The sequence below is a fragment of the Phascolarctos cinereus genome, unplaced genomic scaffold (assembly GCF_003287225.1).
Source record: "Phascolarctos cinereus isolate Bilbo 61053 unplaced genomic scaffold, phaCin_HiC Scaffold_5;HRSCAF=322, whole genome shotgun sequence".
In the NCBI taxonomy this organism is placed as follows: Eukaryota; Metazoa; Chordata; class Mammalia; order Diprotodontia; family Phascolarctidae; genus Phascolarctos; species Phascolarctos cinereus.
In genome coordinates this window covers 479,147,470-479,163,438 of record NW_027555958.1, presented here as the reverse complement: position 1 = coordinate 479,163,438, position 15,969 = coordinate 479,147,470, and the positions used below count along the sequence as shown (strand labels likewise).

At 47.1% G+C, this 15,969-nt stretch overlaps 1 protein-coding gene across 1 annotated transcript in view; it reads left to right on the top strand.

The window, feature by feature from the left end:
- PIGK (phosphatidylinositol glycan anchor biosynthesis class K) overlaps positions 1 to 15,969 on the top strand; it is a 90,961-nt gene that overhangs the window by 10,356 nt on the left and 64,636 nt on the right. Inside the window, exon 4 of the mRNA XM_020968541.2 lies at positions 10,164 to 10,299. Coding sequence (XP_020824200.1) covers positions 10,164 to 10,299 — 136 coding nt within the window. The remainder of the gene's footprint in view (positions 1 to 10,163; positions 10,300 to 15,969) is intronic.

Below are 15,969 nucleotides of genomic sequence, written 5' to 3'. Positions count from 1 at the left end.
TTGGTTTTGTTTGTGGGTGTGAGGCTGAGGGAGTAGTTGAGGATGGCCGAAGAATGGGAGAATGGTGGTGTCCTTGGCAGAGATGTTGGAAAGGGAAGAGGAGGCTGAGTTTGGGGGAAAGCATAGAGGCCTTTTAAAGGCATGTTGAATTTTTCAGGCCTATGTGATATCCAGTTGGAGATGTTCAGCAGGCAGATAGAAATTCTGTGGGGTTAGAGTTGGAGAGAAAAGGGGTCTGGATGGGTAGCTTTGGGAGTCGTCTGCATGGAGGTGATATTTGAATCAGGGGGAGCTGGGGAGATCTCCGAGGGAACGTGTAATAACTGAAGAGAAGAGGGTGCAGGGAAGAGCTCTGGGATTTATCCGCTTATAGGACGTAGGACTTGCATAATGATTGTGCCTGAGCAATAAAAACTTGGTCTAACAGAACAGAACAGAAGCAGGAGAAATCCATGTCCCCCAGACTCAGTGAGCTGAGAGTATCCAGAAGGGGGAGGGTCTGTCCATAAGCAAGCATTTGTGAAGGGCCCAGAGCTGGGGTGGACCCCGGGGAATTCAGAGACAGACAGGAGGCATTCCCTGACGTCAGCGCTTCCTGGTGCTCGGACATGGAGGATGGGAAGATGGGGTAGATACCAGCCTGAGAATGATGAGGGAACTTTGTGGAGGCCAGCCATGCCGTAGCCCCCTCGGGCCTTCCCTTAGAGAAGGAAACAGTCGGTTTGTTGTCTGCCTTGCTCAGACTCCCTCTGGAGCTGTTTGTTCACTTCTAGGGAACCAGACTTGATTTAGGGGCCTTTGCCAACGTTTATGTTTTTTCTTTTGAGAGAAGACATTGTGATTGACAGGGCTTTGGGATCCCTGGACTTGGGACTCAGAGGAGGCCTGGGGTTGAGGAGGTTGAGAACTGGCCGATGTGCTTGGGGGTCGTGTGACCTCTCTCACGTCCTGGAGCTTCTGGCCTGTGGTGAGAGAAGTGCTGGGCAGCCCTAGAAAGTGCCGGACTGATGGGAGCACACCTGCAGACGAGAAGAGCAGGAAATGAGGATGGCTGCAGAGTGCGCGTCTTGGCAGCCATTTCTTTCCTGTCCTTTCCCAATCTCATAAGCATCGGATAATGCTATTAAAACTGGAGCATGTGACTGCACGGTTCTTTTTGTACCCATCAAATCCTGTTATGGGAACTCTCCGGGGAATCAAGCTACAGTTATTGGAATGAATTTCTATTGCACGTGAAATATGTCATCTTTTCTCTGCCAGCATCAGCCTCCTTGGTGCAGCAGGGCAGCCGGGGTGGGAGTGCCGGGGCCAAGGATCCTCTGCTCTCAGACCTATTTTGTTCGAAGTGTTTCCTATGAAGTGGCCTTTGCCCACATCCTCCGTGCCTGGGATTGTGCCGTTCTGCAGCCAGAAGGGGTGATCGTAGGCGTCATTTTGTCCGACCTGTAGTTTGTCAGGTGCTGCTTGGTCATGTGCAGTGGAGAGAGAGGTCTTGGGACCTGGGGGCCCATCCTGACATGCCATTGCAAAGATTCACAGCCTGGAGCCTCGGCTTTCTCCCAGAAGCTGGAGGGAGGGTGCCACAAGGACTGATGTGGGCAAGCACTTTGGTCACCATGAGACCTATTTAAATAGGAGTTCCGTCTTTAGGCCAAGGTTGGTGTGAAGAGGGGGAGTTAGGGCCCTGTCCTTCTGATCCTCTGTCACATGGATATAACTGGAGTAGAAGGACAGAAGCAGGACAGGACCAGAGACTGTGGGTGTGCTGTCCCTGGGTGAGGGTAGCTCCCTCCTCAGCCCCCCCTGGGGCCAAGGGACTTGACTGGGCTCACACAGCCAGCCAGAATGTGGCCAGAGACTGGGCTTGAGCCCAGCTCTTTCCAAGGCTGTCTCGCGGCTGCTGTGCTGGGGCTGGTTCTGTAGGTCAGCCATCTGAGGGATAAGGAAAGGAATAAGGGGATGAAGGCCGGTGACGGTTTCCTCCAACTTGGCCAGATGGACAGGCGGATGGTGCCGCTGTGCCTTACGTGGTTGGACGCGTGTCTCTTGCCATGGCGCTGTGAGCTGGTTGTCTGACCCTGAAGGGGAGCTGGGCTGTTTTTGTTCATCTTCGGAGTTCTGTTAAACGTGTTAAAAATAGCTCCTCTGCTGTAGGCATCTTTCTGCAGAGAGCTGTCCATCTGGCTCCACTTGGAAGCTGAGTCGCCAAGTCTTTTTACCTTTAGGTTGGGATGATTAATGGAGGGGCTCTCTTGTCCTTTTGCTTCTTGAATGTAAGCCAGCATGAGAGGATGGTTTGCTTAGTGAGGAAGCGTTGTGGGAGGTGGGTTTGTTCTAATGATTCCTGGAAAAGTGAGGAAAGTCCATTTTCTCTTCTGTCGCCTCCATTGGTTTGATGGATGTGAGAGAGCAGAATTGTACCACGTTGTTGTTAGTTACCTTCTGGTTTTTGTGCGATGTCCTGGTTCTTGTGGCACCTGGCGATTGTGGTCCAGATTTCTTGGGCGTGTCTTCTATTGTTCAGTTTTTGGCCCTTTGGGGTGAGAGGGAGGTCAGGATTAATTTATATTCTTGTAGAAATCATGCTCTGACATGAAACTTGGAAAGTAATCACAACAGTGAACACATAAGGCATAATTTATTTAATGCAGCTAAAGATATACAGGAGATAATTTATAATATCCTGGAAAGATCAATCTTGGCAGGAGCATCACAGTGACATAAAGGGAAGTGAGGTTTTCAGGAGAATGTTAGGAAAACATTTTGTTTTCTTAGTTTAAAGATGTGTAAACATCAAATCCAGCCTCAGACACAGTAAATGTGTGACTCTGGACGAGTCACTTGACTCTGTTTGCCTCAGTTTCCTTATCCGTAAAATGAGGTGGAGAAGGAAATGGCAAACCACTCCAGGATCTCTGCCAAGAAAACCCCAAAATGGGTCACGAAGAGTCTGACATGAGTGAAGTGACTGAACCATCACAACAGTGCCTAGGCTCAGAGGATCATGGAACCTTTGCTCTGGGCTCAGAGTCAGTCAGCCAGTAAATATGTGCTAGGCACTGGGGCTACAAAGAAAACCCCCCGCCCTGCAGGAGCTCAGAATGGGGGAGACAGTAAGCAAACACACATACAAATTATATACCAGATAAGTGTGAAATAATCACCAGACGGAAGGCACAAGTCAGGGAAGCTGGGTGGTGGAGCCCAGGAGGGAGAGTATACCGACAGGGGTGGGGTCGGAGAAAACCCTTGGAGTCCAAAGACAGAGCGCTATGTTAGTGGAACGGCCCAGAGGCCAGTGCCACTGGGTCACAGACTACATGTGTATGGTGTAAGGTGTAAAAAGATAGGAAGGGGTGGGGAGATTCTGAAGGGCTTGTAGGGCCAAAGAGAGGCTTTTACATTTGATCTTGGAGGGGCTGGGGAGCCACTGAAATTTATTGAGTAGGAGGTAACATGCTTGGACTGAGCTTTAGGAAGGGTGCTGTGGGGGCCAAAGGGAGAATGGACTGGAGTGGGGGGAGACTGAAGCAGACAGACCCCCAGCAGCCATTGCAAAGCTCTTGAGTGTGAGGTGATGGCACCAAAGTGGTGCCAGCTCGTGCAGTGTGGAGGTCACTAGACCTTTGTGATTGTTCACCCTCTAACGTGCATGTGTGTATTTTCAGCTAGCTGGACAAGGATGAAGTAAAGGTAGAATAAATTACAGTTATCCCTTCTACATTGTGGGCATTAGGGGCACAGCACCCCGGGGATCTGGAAAGCCCAAGGGAAATTATTCGGCCTTCCCTTCATGCCAGAGAAGGTGTCTGAGTTTTTTCTTTTTCTCTTATGGGGTGTTTACGGAACCTTATGGTAAAATTTGGGTGAAGTGTTTGGTCACGGGCTCTGTGTCATCTGCTGGCCTTTGTGGGTCATCTGCGGCTTCCACATAACTCCCCCCAAGTTCTTATTTAATTTCTTACATCGACTCATGACATAGCCAAACCACGATTGGGAAAGTCGTGAGATGGAAGGGATAACTGCATGTGCAGACATTTAAATCAGTTAATCCCTGGTGTAAACACTTTCAGTAAACATTAATAGTGATAATTTTCATGAGAATAACGTCACTGTATGTACATTGTTATTTATGAAAATCTTGTGTGATTCAGTATTTTGAAGGTCAGTCAGTCAGTGTGAGGCAGTGTGCCAAGTGATCAGGGGATGAGGCATCCGGGAGCGAGGATGTGCAGGTGGCTCTGAACAGGCAAGCTGCAGGCAGGATACGCTGAAAATATCAATACGGGGAAGGCGCTGGACTTGAGGGGATTGGAAAGGCTTCGGTGCAAGGTGGATATTGGCTGGTACTTGGAGGAAGCCAGGAGGCACAGATGAGGAGGCAGAACATTATTCATCGCCTTTCAGTTCTTGGTTTCAGTGGCTGTTGTAGCTGAAAAAGATACCTCACGAAGGTGTACAGATCCAAATGGAAGACGTCCAGTGTTGGCTGCATTTAGTGAATCATGATACTCATTTTTCAGTCCCATCCTTCCATCCTGGAAAGATTTTTATTAGAATTTGGCTAGTAAATTTCCATCTTCCCCGGTGCTTATCAGTTGCTCTTATAAATTGATTGGAAGATACTGCATTTTGTATTTTAAATAAGTGGCTTAAAAATTCATTGAAACTGTTCATTTTAAGATTTGTAAATAAGTTGGAAGATTCTGTCTCCAGGTTTCTCAAGTGTGTCAATACACAGTTTTCATAGGAGACGAAACATTGTTTTCAAGAAGAAGAAAAAGGATCAGACAACAATGGAAATTTCTCAAACATTCATTTGAAAAATTCCATCTTTGTAGCATGAGTTGCTTTTGAAAATCAGTTACTTTCTCCCTCAAAGATGAAACAAACAAAAGCAAACTTGGAAGACTCTCCTTGGCAGTTGGATAATGTACAAGTGTGTGCCAGCATGGACCAGCTCATGAGAGCTGGGGTTAAGTGTGCATGGGGCAGTGCACAAATCAGGCTTGGTTGATCATTTTGCTCAGTGTTGAGACTTCAGAAAGTGATAGGAAAGATATTAATAATATAGCTTAAATTGAAAAGTATGTCATGTTTTTATTTCCTTTTTCAGAGAGCTTGTTGTTAAATATTTACCAGCACACCAGCTAGAATGAATTAGTAATTAATGTCAGTTGACTAAAAAACAAACCGAAAACCTCCCTGATGTATGTAATTATTTATAGTTTGAATTACTTTCAAATGATACCGCATAAACCTACCAAAATATTTTAATGCCAAAAAAAATATATTATGTTCAATGTACTATTTATCTTTGTAAACTTAATTTCTCGGCAGCCCTCCTAATCTCCAAATGCCCGAACAGTTTGTGCATCTTTTTTTAAAAAAAATTAATTAAATAATTTATTTTTAGTTTTCAGCATTCACTTCCATAAGATTTTGAGTTCCAAATTTTCTTCCCTTCCCCTCCCCCCACCCCAAGATGGCATACAATCTGATGTAGGCTCTCATATGCATTCATATTAAACATATTTTCACATTAGCCATGTTATGAAGAAGAATTAGAGTGAATGGGATAAACGACAAGAAAGAAGAAACAAAAAACAAAAAAAGAGAGCAAATAATATGTTTCGATCTGCATTGAGACTCCATAGTTCTTTCTCTGGATGTGGATAGCATTTTCCATCATGAGTCTTTTGGAACTGTCTTAGGTCCTTGCAGCGTTAGTCATCGCACGACATGGCTGTTACTCCTGGCTCTGCTCGCTTCACTCAGCATAAGTCCGTACAGGTCTTCCCAGGTTTTTCTGAAGCCCACCTGCTCATCATTTCTTATGGAACAATCATTTTCCATTATGTTTATATACCACAGCTCGCTCAGCCATTCCCCGATTGATGGGCGTCCCCTCAATTTCCAGTTCTTTGCCACCACAGAAAGAGCTGCCGTAAATGTTTTTGTCATGTGGGTCCTTTTCCTGTTTGTGTGATCTCTCTGGGATGCGGACCTAGAAGGGCTATTGCTGGTCACAGGGCTCGTGTGTCTTTCTCAGTGGTGGTCTGTTGCTTAGTTGGTTGGCTTGGTGTTGAGGCCAAGGATGTGGGCCGATTTGAGATTTTGCATGAGTAGAGTGAGCTTCTTGCAGTGATGTGGTCTCCTGCCCCATTCACTCAGCTTGTACCCTGCCAATGTCTGTCATTTGGAGAGCGCGATCTTGTGAAAATATAATGGAGCGGTGTTTAGATCTTGTTTTGCATGTGCATTGCGTGTATTGCCTTTTCGAAATGTACTTCAGTGTTTTCTTTATTGTTTCTTACTGCGTTATCTGGCCAGATGTGATGGTGGTGGTTTGGTGGAGATAGCAGTGAGTAAAGTCTGCTACAGATGAGGTCAGCACTGTGGCCTGGAGACGTCATTTAGGACACAGCAGAAAGACATCTCTCGGAGTGAAATGAAGGCCCTTTCTATGGTGCTGTCAGTGTTGAGGCGCCGTCCTGTGCCAAGGTGGCAGCATCTGTCAGAAACTACCAGGCTGGCCCCTTCTTCGTGTTTTACTGTCAGGGTCAGTTTGATTGCTCCAGTGTAAGCAGCTTCATCGTATGAGAGGGAAGCTGTGTTTTTCATTATGGAAGGATAGCTTTTTGTTCCTTTCTTAGGATGAGTCAGAAGCAGCGGAAGAGATGATCTTTGAATTTGGCAGCTCTTGTTTTAGAATAGAAATCTTGGCAGTTTTCAAGAAAATCATAATGTTTCAGTTTTGAACTTTAACGTATCTTGAACATAAGCAGCGGAACATTTTCTACTTGAAGCTGATCACATGTGCTTCATTAATTTATTCTCTGTTTGGGCAGCCAGTTTCATGCTTCAGCGACTGAACAGTTGTCCTGTTTCAAGCCCAGTGGTATTTATTATCTGTTAGTGAAGAGAATTACTCTTGACTAATTTGGCTGAATTTTTGAATTTTGTCCCTTAATTTTGTTCTCTGTGCCCTCTAGAACCTTCCTTCTCTTGACGTCTTAGCCCACTTGCTCTTGTGCTGGTTTCAAGGCATTGCATCCCTGGACACTCTCTCCAGTCTCGGATACGCCTTCTCTCCATGCTCCCCATGACATAATTTCAGAGGGAGGGTTGTTGGTGGGCATGTGCCCTTCTGAAGTACCTCCCAGCATGAGCTACCCAGCCTGTTTGACATTGGGGCACCTCTCATTGTTAGGAGATTCTGCGATCTCAAGCCTAAGTTTGCTTCAGTAACTTCTCCCCATTATGACAGGTCCTGCCCACTGGCCACTCACAAGAGGCCTTCGCCCTTTTCCATGTGATGGTGGACCGGGTCATGGAAGGCAGCCATTCTGCTCCCCGGGGGTCTTCCCTCCTGCAGGTGGAGTATCCCCTGTTCCTTCTGAATCCACAGTGCATGAACAGGAGGCCTCTTACCCTGGTGGTGGCTCTCTTGTGTGTGTGCTTTAGCTCACTCGGGCCAGCGGTACCTGGATTAATGAATGTCTGAATTGTAAACAGAGTCAGTTTGGTGCATAGGAGGCTGGAGGAGAGGGGCTATTTTATTCAGTAGATGCAGTGCTTTTTAGTCGTCAGCCAGCAGCAGACAGTAGTACAGTCATCATCTCATGCTTGCCATCATTTTGGTGCTTTGAGAGGTGGTCCAGATGTGGTCTGTGGCTAGATATTACTTGTGAAACCCTGTTTGTTCCTTAGGGGCAGTCATTGAGGGCGCCTTCAGTTCAGGGGGAGACACTCACTAGGATTTTGTAGAAGTGAGTGAGGAACACAGAGGCTGGTAGTTATTGATGATCTCTTGATATCTCTCTTTTTTTTTTTTGGTATGAATAAGGTCTGACATGTTTTCCATGCCTTTGGTATCTTCCCTTCCCTCGGCTACTCTGTATGTTGGCCGGCCCCTCAGCACCCTCAGAATGATGTTGCTGCCAGCATGGGTCTCCTCTCAACACATACGCTTGCTGTCATCTTTCTACTTTTCCCATAGTCAGTCTTTTTTTTTTTTAACAATTCTTTAAGTTTTGAGTTATCAATTCTTTCCCTCCTTCCAGACCTTCCCCCACCCATTCAGAATATGATATTGATGCATAGCATGTGTCCACATTCACCATATTGCAAAAAAAAGGAAAGAAAAATGAAGGTGAAAAAAGTTTACTTTGGTGTACACTCAGAATCCACCTGTCCTCTCTCTGGAGGTGGAGAGCATTTTTCGTTATGAATCCTTTGCAGTTGTCTTGAGATCATTGTCTTGATCAAAGTAGCTAAATTTTTCACAGTTGATCATTGTACGATATTGCTGTAACTGTGCACAATGTTCTCCTGGTTCTGCTCACTTTACTTTGCATCAGTTCACTAAGTCTTCCCAGGTTTTTCTGAAGCGATACTGCTTGTCATTTCTTATAGCAAAGTAATATTCCATCATAATTCTGTACCACAGCTTGTTCAGTCATTCCCCAAGTGATGGGCATCTCCTCAACTTCCAGTTCTTTGCCACCACACACAGAGCTGCTATAAATATTTTTGTACAATTTTTTTGTTTGTTTTTTCTTTGCTCTTTCTTGGCTCTCCTTGGGGTATAGCCCTTGGTGGCATGGCTGGGTCAGAGAGTGTGCCCAATTTAATAGGCCTTTGGGCATCATTCCAAATTGCCCTCCAGAATGGATGGCCCAATTGCCGTCTCCCCCAGCCATCTGAGAAGCTTTTCCTTTTGTCTTTGTAGTCCCTCCATTTCAACCTTAATGCCCTTGGGGTGCCCTGCACTTAGGATTGAGTGATAACTTGCTGAGTTTTCCTCTCCATTGCGTTTCTCTGCTTCCTGGGATGAAATTGGCTGTAATCACCCACCATCTTTCTTCTTAGTGTTTTATAGATGAGCTTATGTTTCACTTGGGGCCTTTGGTGGCTTAATCAGATCTTTGCCTTCTGGCCTCTTTGGTCTCTGGATTGGGGCCTCAGTTTACTTTGGCTAAACCTCTGGACAAAATGATCATAGTTGGTATCCACTCTGCTTTTGTTGAAATTCATGATCCGCTTAAGAAAAAAATTTGAAATATTGTTTCCTCTATAAATTTTCAGAGTTTCTCCCTTCTTTGTGAACTCTCCCCCAACCCCACTTTCCTATGCTCCACTCTAATGAACTTCTCATCTATTTTTTTGTATTATTATCAACATTTTCTGTGTATTTTATGCTCTCCCTAGACAGTAAACTCCATCAAGGCAGGCAGTTTGGTTCGCCCCATTGGCAGTGAAGTCTTAGCGCATGTTTGTGGAATGAACTGAACTGAAGAGCAGTGGTATTCCAGGCTGAAATCAATGACTTTTTCTCAAACCAGGGGTTCACAAAATGAAAGATTGTATGAAAGTCTTCAAATTCTAGGACTAGAAATTCAGTTAAATTATAAAGAATGTTTTAAAAAATATGATACTGTGTAACATAAATGGTATTTTTTCATGAATCTACTCCATTGTAATGATAAGTATATACGTCTTAGTTTATGGTATATGTTATAGTTTGCAGTTTTACTCTCCTGCTTTGTAAAATCCCTATTATTGAACAAAACAGAAAGCAATTTCTAGGTAAATTGTATTTTTGCAATAATTTTCATGATAAAGTTAAACATGTACCTGTTTATAAGTTAAATTGAAAACTTTTCTTAAGAGAAGCTAGACACTTGCATCGTAGTGCTTTTCCTGTATCAAATGTAGAACTTTGTCTGGTTGTCTAGTTGAGAAAAACAATGAATACATAAAGAAACTAATTTCTTGGGGCAGCTAGGTGGTGCATTGGATAGAGCGAGGGGCCTGGAGTCAGGAGGACCTGAGTTCAAATCCTGTCTCAGACACTTGACACTTACTAGTTGTGTGACCCTAGGCAGGTCACTTGACCCCAATTGCCTCCCCCGCCCCCCCAAAAAAGAAACTAACTTCTCGTCCTCATCAGTAACTGTGGAGACCTCATTTCTTTCTTTTTTTTTAACCCATACAAATGTAAGAACATTAAAAATCATGGAAATGACCTTGAACATTTCTTGAGCGACTCTTGAATTGGACAGTAATGAATTTAGTTGTTCTTCCTCGCTGATAAAGCTGACTTTTGCATCTTTTTTCCCCAGTAGGATGTGAGTTAGGATTCTTTTTGTTTCTTCCAGCCACATCGTCCTGATGCTTGCTGATGACATGGCATGTAACTCCAGAAATCCTAAGCCGGCGACTGTGTTCAGTCACAAAAACATGGAACTGAACGTTTATGGAGATGACGTGGAAGTTGATTACAGAAGCTATGAGGTAAATGATTTAATTTAGAAATATGTTTTTACATTTTATGATGCCTTTCGTGAACCCTAAATTTATATTGTTTTTCATGCATTCTTAGTTCTTAATTCCACCGCCAAGATAGGACCGATTTCATTCTCCCCTCTATTCCTCCACTGCACCTAGGGGGCTTTTGTTGTCTTTGTTTCAAGGCTGGGGCATAAGTGCAGTGGGTCAAAATTTATTATCCCGTTAGCTTGAAGTTATTTTCTGTGCATACTCAATGAACTTATAATGAAAGTAATCAATTCAAATGTTGGAACCAAATAACGTTTTCCTTCCCCTGAGTTTTAAGGACTCTGGGTATCAGCTCCCCCTTTAAAAAAATAGACACCAAGAGCTAGGTGGTGCCGCAGATAGAGCACTGGCCCCGGAGTCAGGAAAATCTGAGTTCAAATCTGCCCGCAGACACTCACTAGCTGTGTGACTCTGGCCAAGTCAGTTAACCCTGATTACCTAAAAAAACCCCAAAACCAAAAAAATAGGTAGCAGCCAGCTAGTATTTTTCTAATATTCTGTTTTCCTAAGCAGTCTACATGTGTCTGTCTTTGTATTCTGGAATGATTCATTCTTGCTATTTACTCAAAAGCACTGGTTATTGCAAAGAATATGGGAAGACCTAGGGAAGGCTCACAGAGCACAGGACATGGGATTTTGGAGCCGCTGAGGTCCGTCTGTTCAGAGCTTGGCCCAGGTCTCGGACACATGGAGTCCAGATGCAGCCTCCGGTTCCTATTAGGATCTATGGCACAAAATCAAGTGGTTCAAGGATCCATGACTTTCTCTGCATGAGTATGCCCTTCAGCCGTGCACATCGTCCCCCTTCTAGACAGATGGCCGGAATGAGTACTGGATGCGTCCTCCGAAGTCTTCTGGTCCCCTGCACAGGCCTCTCGTTGATCTCAAACCTGCCTGTCTCCAGTCACCAGCTTGTCCGCCTGGCTCTGCCCCTCGGGGCTGGAGCGACCCATGACTCTTTGCTCTCCCAGCCCCCACCATCAGTCAGCCGCCACGTCTAGCTGTCCTTGATCTCATTGTAACCGGAAGTGTTCCATGTCCTCAGTCCGTAATTTGGAAATTCTTCTGTTTTGGCCATATCCCTTTGTCCTTCTACTTCTAACTGTGCCTCACTGCAACCTGCAGGCATCCCACGGCCCCTCTGCTTTCTCAGGCTGTCCCCTTGCTCTGGCCTTGCTATTTGACCTTCAAGACGCGGACCCTGAAGCCGGTTCAGCTTCAGGACTGCTGGGCCCCCGAATGCTTTGCCCTATCAGCTTACTGTAGCTCATCCCCCCACCTGCCCCTGCTCAGCTACTGCTGAACGTGGCTGGAGAAGGTACAACTGTGTTGACTGGGTCCCCTCAGATTTAGATTAGCTGGTTTCGGCTGGGCCCTCCGCAGTCTTGTTTCTTGAACACTTCATGGACTCTGTATCACTGACCCCAGGCCACCTGCACCCCTCTTCCCACTCCTCTCAATAGAGGCCCCCTCCTCATGCTCCACAGGAAAGAAAAGAGGGTGCCATTTACGTGGCCCTCCTCATCTTCCTAGTTCACTATTTCCCTCCTGCCCTTCATCTTTGCTGTGATCTTACAGGACCTGGTGTTCCTTCCCTTGAACATGCATGCTTTTGAACCTCTCTCCCCGGGTCTCTCTCCTCCTTGCTGGTTCGTCCTTTGGGGCCCTCCATCAGACATGCCCAGCAGAGCTCCTAATGCCCACGTCTGACCAACTCTCGTGGCCTCCAGGATCATTCAAACAGTCTTACCTGCCTTTCCACCTTTCCTGCCCCCGTATCCCAGCTGAGCCAGCCTCATGTTCCCCAGATGCAGGATGCCACCCTGCCTCGTGGGGCTTCACTCTGACTGTCCTCTGTGCCAGGAATGCTGGGAAGGTGACTGGCTCCTTTGTTTTGCAGGTCCTTTGCCTCATTTCTCAGCTGAGGTCTCCAGCAGCTTGCTCTGGGCCGTGTGGAACATTATCTCTTCTGGACACTCTGGCCCAGACTGGCCTCTTCGGGGTCACATCCACCTGCCCGCTGCTGGTCTCAGCCTTTTCCGCAGGTTGGTCGCCATCCTTGTCTTGCCCTTTTCTGTGGCTGTTCCCCAGGGCGCTGTCCTGGGCTCATCTCCCTCTCATCATCATTTCTGCAGATCCAGCAACCGCATGAAGCATCCCCGTCTGGCCTGCTTCCCACATCTCCAGCCGGCCACAGTCCATCCCAGTGGATGTGCTGTAGGATCTCCAGCCGGGTGCTTCCCCAAGGGAGGCAGTGGCTTTTCCTTCCCCACCTGCCTCTGCTCTCCTCCCTTCCTCGTTTCTTGTCCCTTTGGTTAATGACTTGGAGTCCTCCGTGACTCTTCACCCTCTGAGGGCTCCATAGGTCACAGTGAGTCCGCCCTATCCTTGGCTCCTTCCGCATCCCCCTCTTCTCTCTAGTCCAGACTCTCACCACATCCAGCCTGGAACATTGCGAGGGCCTGATTAATCCCCCACCTCAGGTTTCCAGTTCCTTCTTCAAATAGCTGCCAGATTGGTCTGACTGCATGGCTCCCATCTTCGTGACGTTTCAGGCACCTCATTGCCTTTTGGTCGAATAGAAGGCCCTCTGTTGGCGTCTAAAGCCCATGGCAGTCGGGCCCCATCCTGGCTTTCTAGATCCGAGCCTCTTATTCCCCCTCACCTCCTCTGTCCTCCAGCCAAGCGGGCCTTCTTGCTTGTAGATGACCTTCCACATCACCCCCTCTCGGGCCCTGCAGAGACTGCCCCCTGGGCCTGGAATGCCTCCCCCACTCCCTGCTTTGGAGCCTCTGGCTCCCTGCCAGGCACAGCTCAAGCATGGTCTCCTTCAGGGGCCTTTCCCCATCCGCCCAGTTGTCTGTTTTCCCTAATCTCCCTCCACATTGTGTTTCTTTCACATGGATTGTATGTTGGCTCCCTCCAAGTAGCATATAAGGTCCTTGAAAGCTGGGACCCTGTCCTTGTTTGTATTTATTGGCCTAATGCCTATCACAGCACTCGTTATACCTCATGCTCTTAACAAAGGCAGATTGATTGATCGTCCATTCTCCTTCATCCGACCCTTCCCACTCAGATGTCCACTGCCCTAGGTCGGTTCCTCATCGCTTTTTGCAGTAATTTTGTGATTCTTCTCCTTCCTTCTCTAGATGAGAAATGATTCATTTGCATCCCTCTCTATCCCAGTCAGTAATAATCAGTTTGATATTTTGCATAAATCATATAGGGATAATTAGATGCGATAGGTCCTCAAACCTAGTAGGCTGCAAACTTTAACCCAGTATTCACCACCTGTTCTCCAGTTAGGAAGCTCACTTGTGCAGCCTCAAGAATGCTGACAAAGAGATCTCCATCCTGTTCTGCTCAAATTCCACGTCCAACTCGGATGTGGGTAGGGTGCGTTGTTTCTTTGGAAAGCCCTCCAACTTACTTTTTACTACTGGAGCACCCTGGCTTGTCAGCCATGAGCAGGTGACTGTCTTAGGACCACTTAGTCACTGGAGATGACCCTTCCTTGCCCATCTTGTGACCACTTCATCAGCAGGGATGTCCTGTGCTTCACCCAGCCTGTGACCTCCCTGTTAATATGTCGCTTTTGGCTCTCAAGAGCAAGTTCTATCACTCAGTGAGATTCTGTATCTTAGCACACCTCTTTTGCATATTTGGGCATCAAACCCTAGAAGGTCTTGGGGACCAGGGGCATCTCAGATCATGAGGAAGGTCTGAAGTCCACTTCATTAGAGGGAGCCTTCACTGACCCTTTAATCAAGTGCTTTTGGCTTAGAACTCTGCCTCAGTGGTTTTTTTTGCACCTTGGACAGTTCTGGCCCCCACATCTCATGCATCCTCCACATAGTAGGCAAACACTCTTCCTACAGCACAGTCTGATAGTGTCTGTCTTTTGTTCAAGACTCTCTGTTGCCTTCCTGGTCCTTGCCTCCAGGATAAGAAGCAGACTTCTCGGCTTGCCTGCCTCCTGCCTCTGTCTCACGCCCATCACCTTTCCTGCGTATGTTCCCACCATCCTGGCCTGCTTCCTCTTACCCAGTTGGTCTCATCCCTCTCCCCACTTTGTGTGTAAATCTTGACCATAGGCCTTGTCAAAGATATGACAGCCCAGCCTGATCCTTTGGTTTTTCAGTTGTAGGGTTCTGCCCACGGTGACACGTAGGCTGTTCTCTCTCCCTCTTTTTTTGGATCTCCTAACCCTGTAACAAAAAGGAAGTGTGCTTGATTAGGTATGATCCATCCTTGAAGAACCCACATTGGCTTTCTGTGCTCATTCCTTTTCATTCTGTTGACCAATCCGTGGATCAGTGAAGAGGTGTAGATTGAGCACACGTTTGGGCCAGTGTTAAACAGTCTCTTCTAGAATTCTCTAAGAGGTCAAGGCCCAACTTGCCATCCTGTTTGCACATTCTAGTCTCTTCCCAGTTTGGAAAGTCAGGACAGCCACACCTGGCCCTCTGCAGGCCAGGCACCATTCCCCCTTCTCAGCCTGTGATGGCTAAAATGGTTCATTGCCTGGTGACTGACGGAGGAGCTCAGCCCAGTGCCTGGCACATAGTAGGTACTTTCTGAATGCTTATTCCATTCTACCAATTTCCCATGACACTTCTGTTTGTACTGAGCAGCAGATGCCAACAAGGCCCCTCGGAGCCTTCTGAGGACCGGTCCCCTCCCTGCAGTCATGAGGCCATGAAGAGACACTTGTTTGTTTTCACAGAGTGCTCATTTGTTAGTAAGGGCCTGGTGAGCGATCCTTAGGATGGAAACATCCAGAGCTGTGTACCACATGGGCTTCATGACAGCGTTTCCCGTGATGGCCCCAGGAGTGATCAGCGGGAGTGTCCGGACCAGGGCCTTCTCCTTCCTTTGGCCAGTCTTGGCTGGGGTTCTGGCTAGACCTGTTGCAGTGAGGCAGGCTCTAGGGTCGACAGCAAAGGAGCTGCCGTGCCAGCTTGGGCAACCTGCTGGTCCTTTCTGGCTTTGATTTTGTGGCCTGTGAGGTTCGGACTCCTTCCAAGAGTGGCTTCAAGGCATTCCCAAAGCTGCGTTTGTTAAGTGATGTTGGCCCTTTTTTGAGCCCTAAGCCCTGGGCCAGTGACCCCTGCAGGAAGGCCTCTGGAGACAAGAGCCTCTTCCCTTGTGAACGGCAGGGCCCAGAGTCCCTGGGTCTGACTGCCATCTCCACGTGGTCCCGTGCGCCAGCTTCCCATCTGCTTCTTAGTGGGGTTTGTACAGTGTGGGACTTGGTGATTGGGCATCTGGTGCTGCGGAGGGGCAGATCAGTGCATGGAGAAGCCAAAGAGAAACCGATCTCATTTCATGTGGCCCTTCATCGGCATGAGTGACTGGCAGTGGATTAAGGACACTCTAAGAGCCACGCCCGTGCGCCCACATTGGGGATTCTGGATAGCTCCACCACAAGGAGAGCATCTGGAGGATTTGACTTTGAGATGTGTGCATTACTTGGTGAATCCGTCCAAGGCAGTTGGAGGCATTTCTTTCTTTTCTTTCTTTCTTTCTTTCGTTCTTTTTTTTTTTTTTGTGAGGCAATCAGGGTTAAGTGACTTGCCCAGAATCACACAGCTAGTGAATATTATGTGTCTGAGGCCACATTTG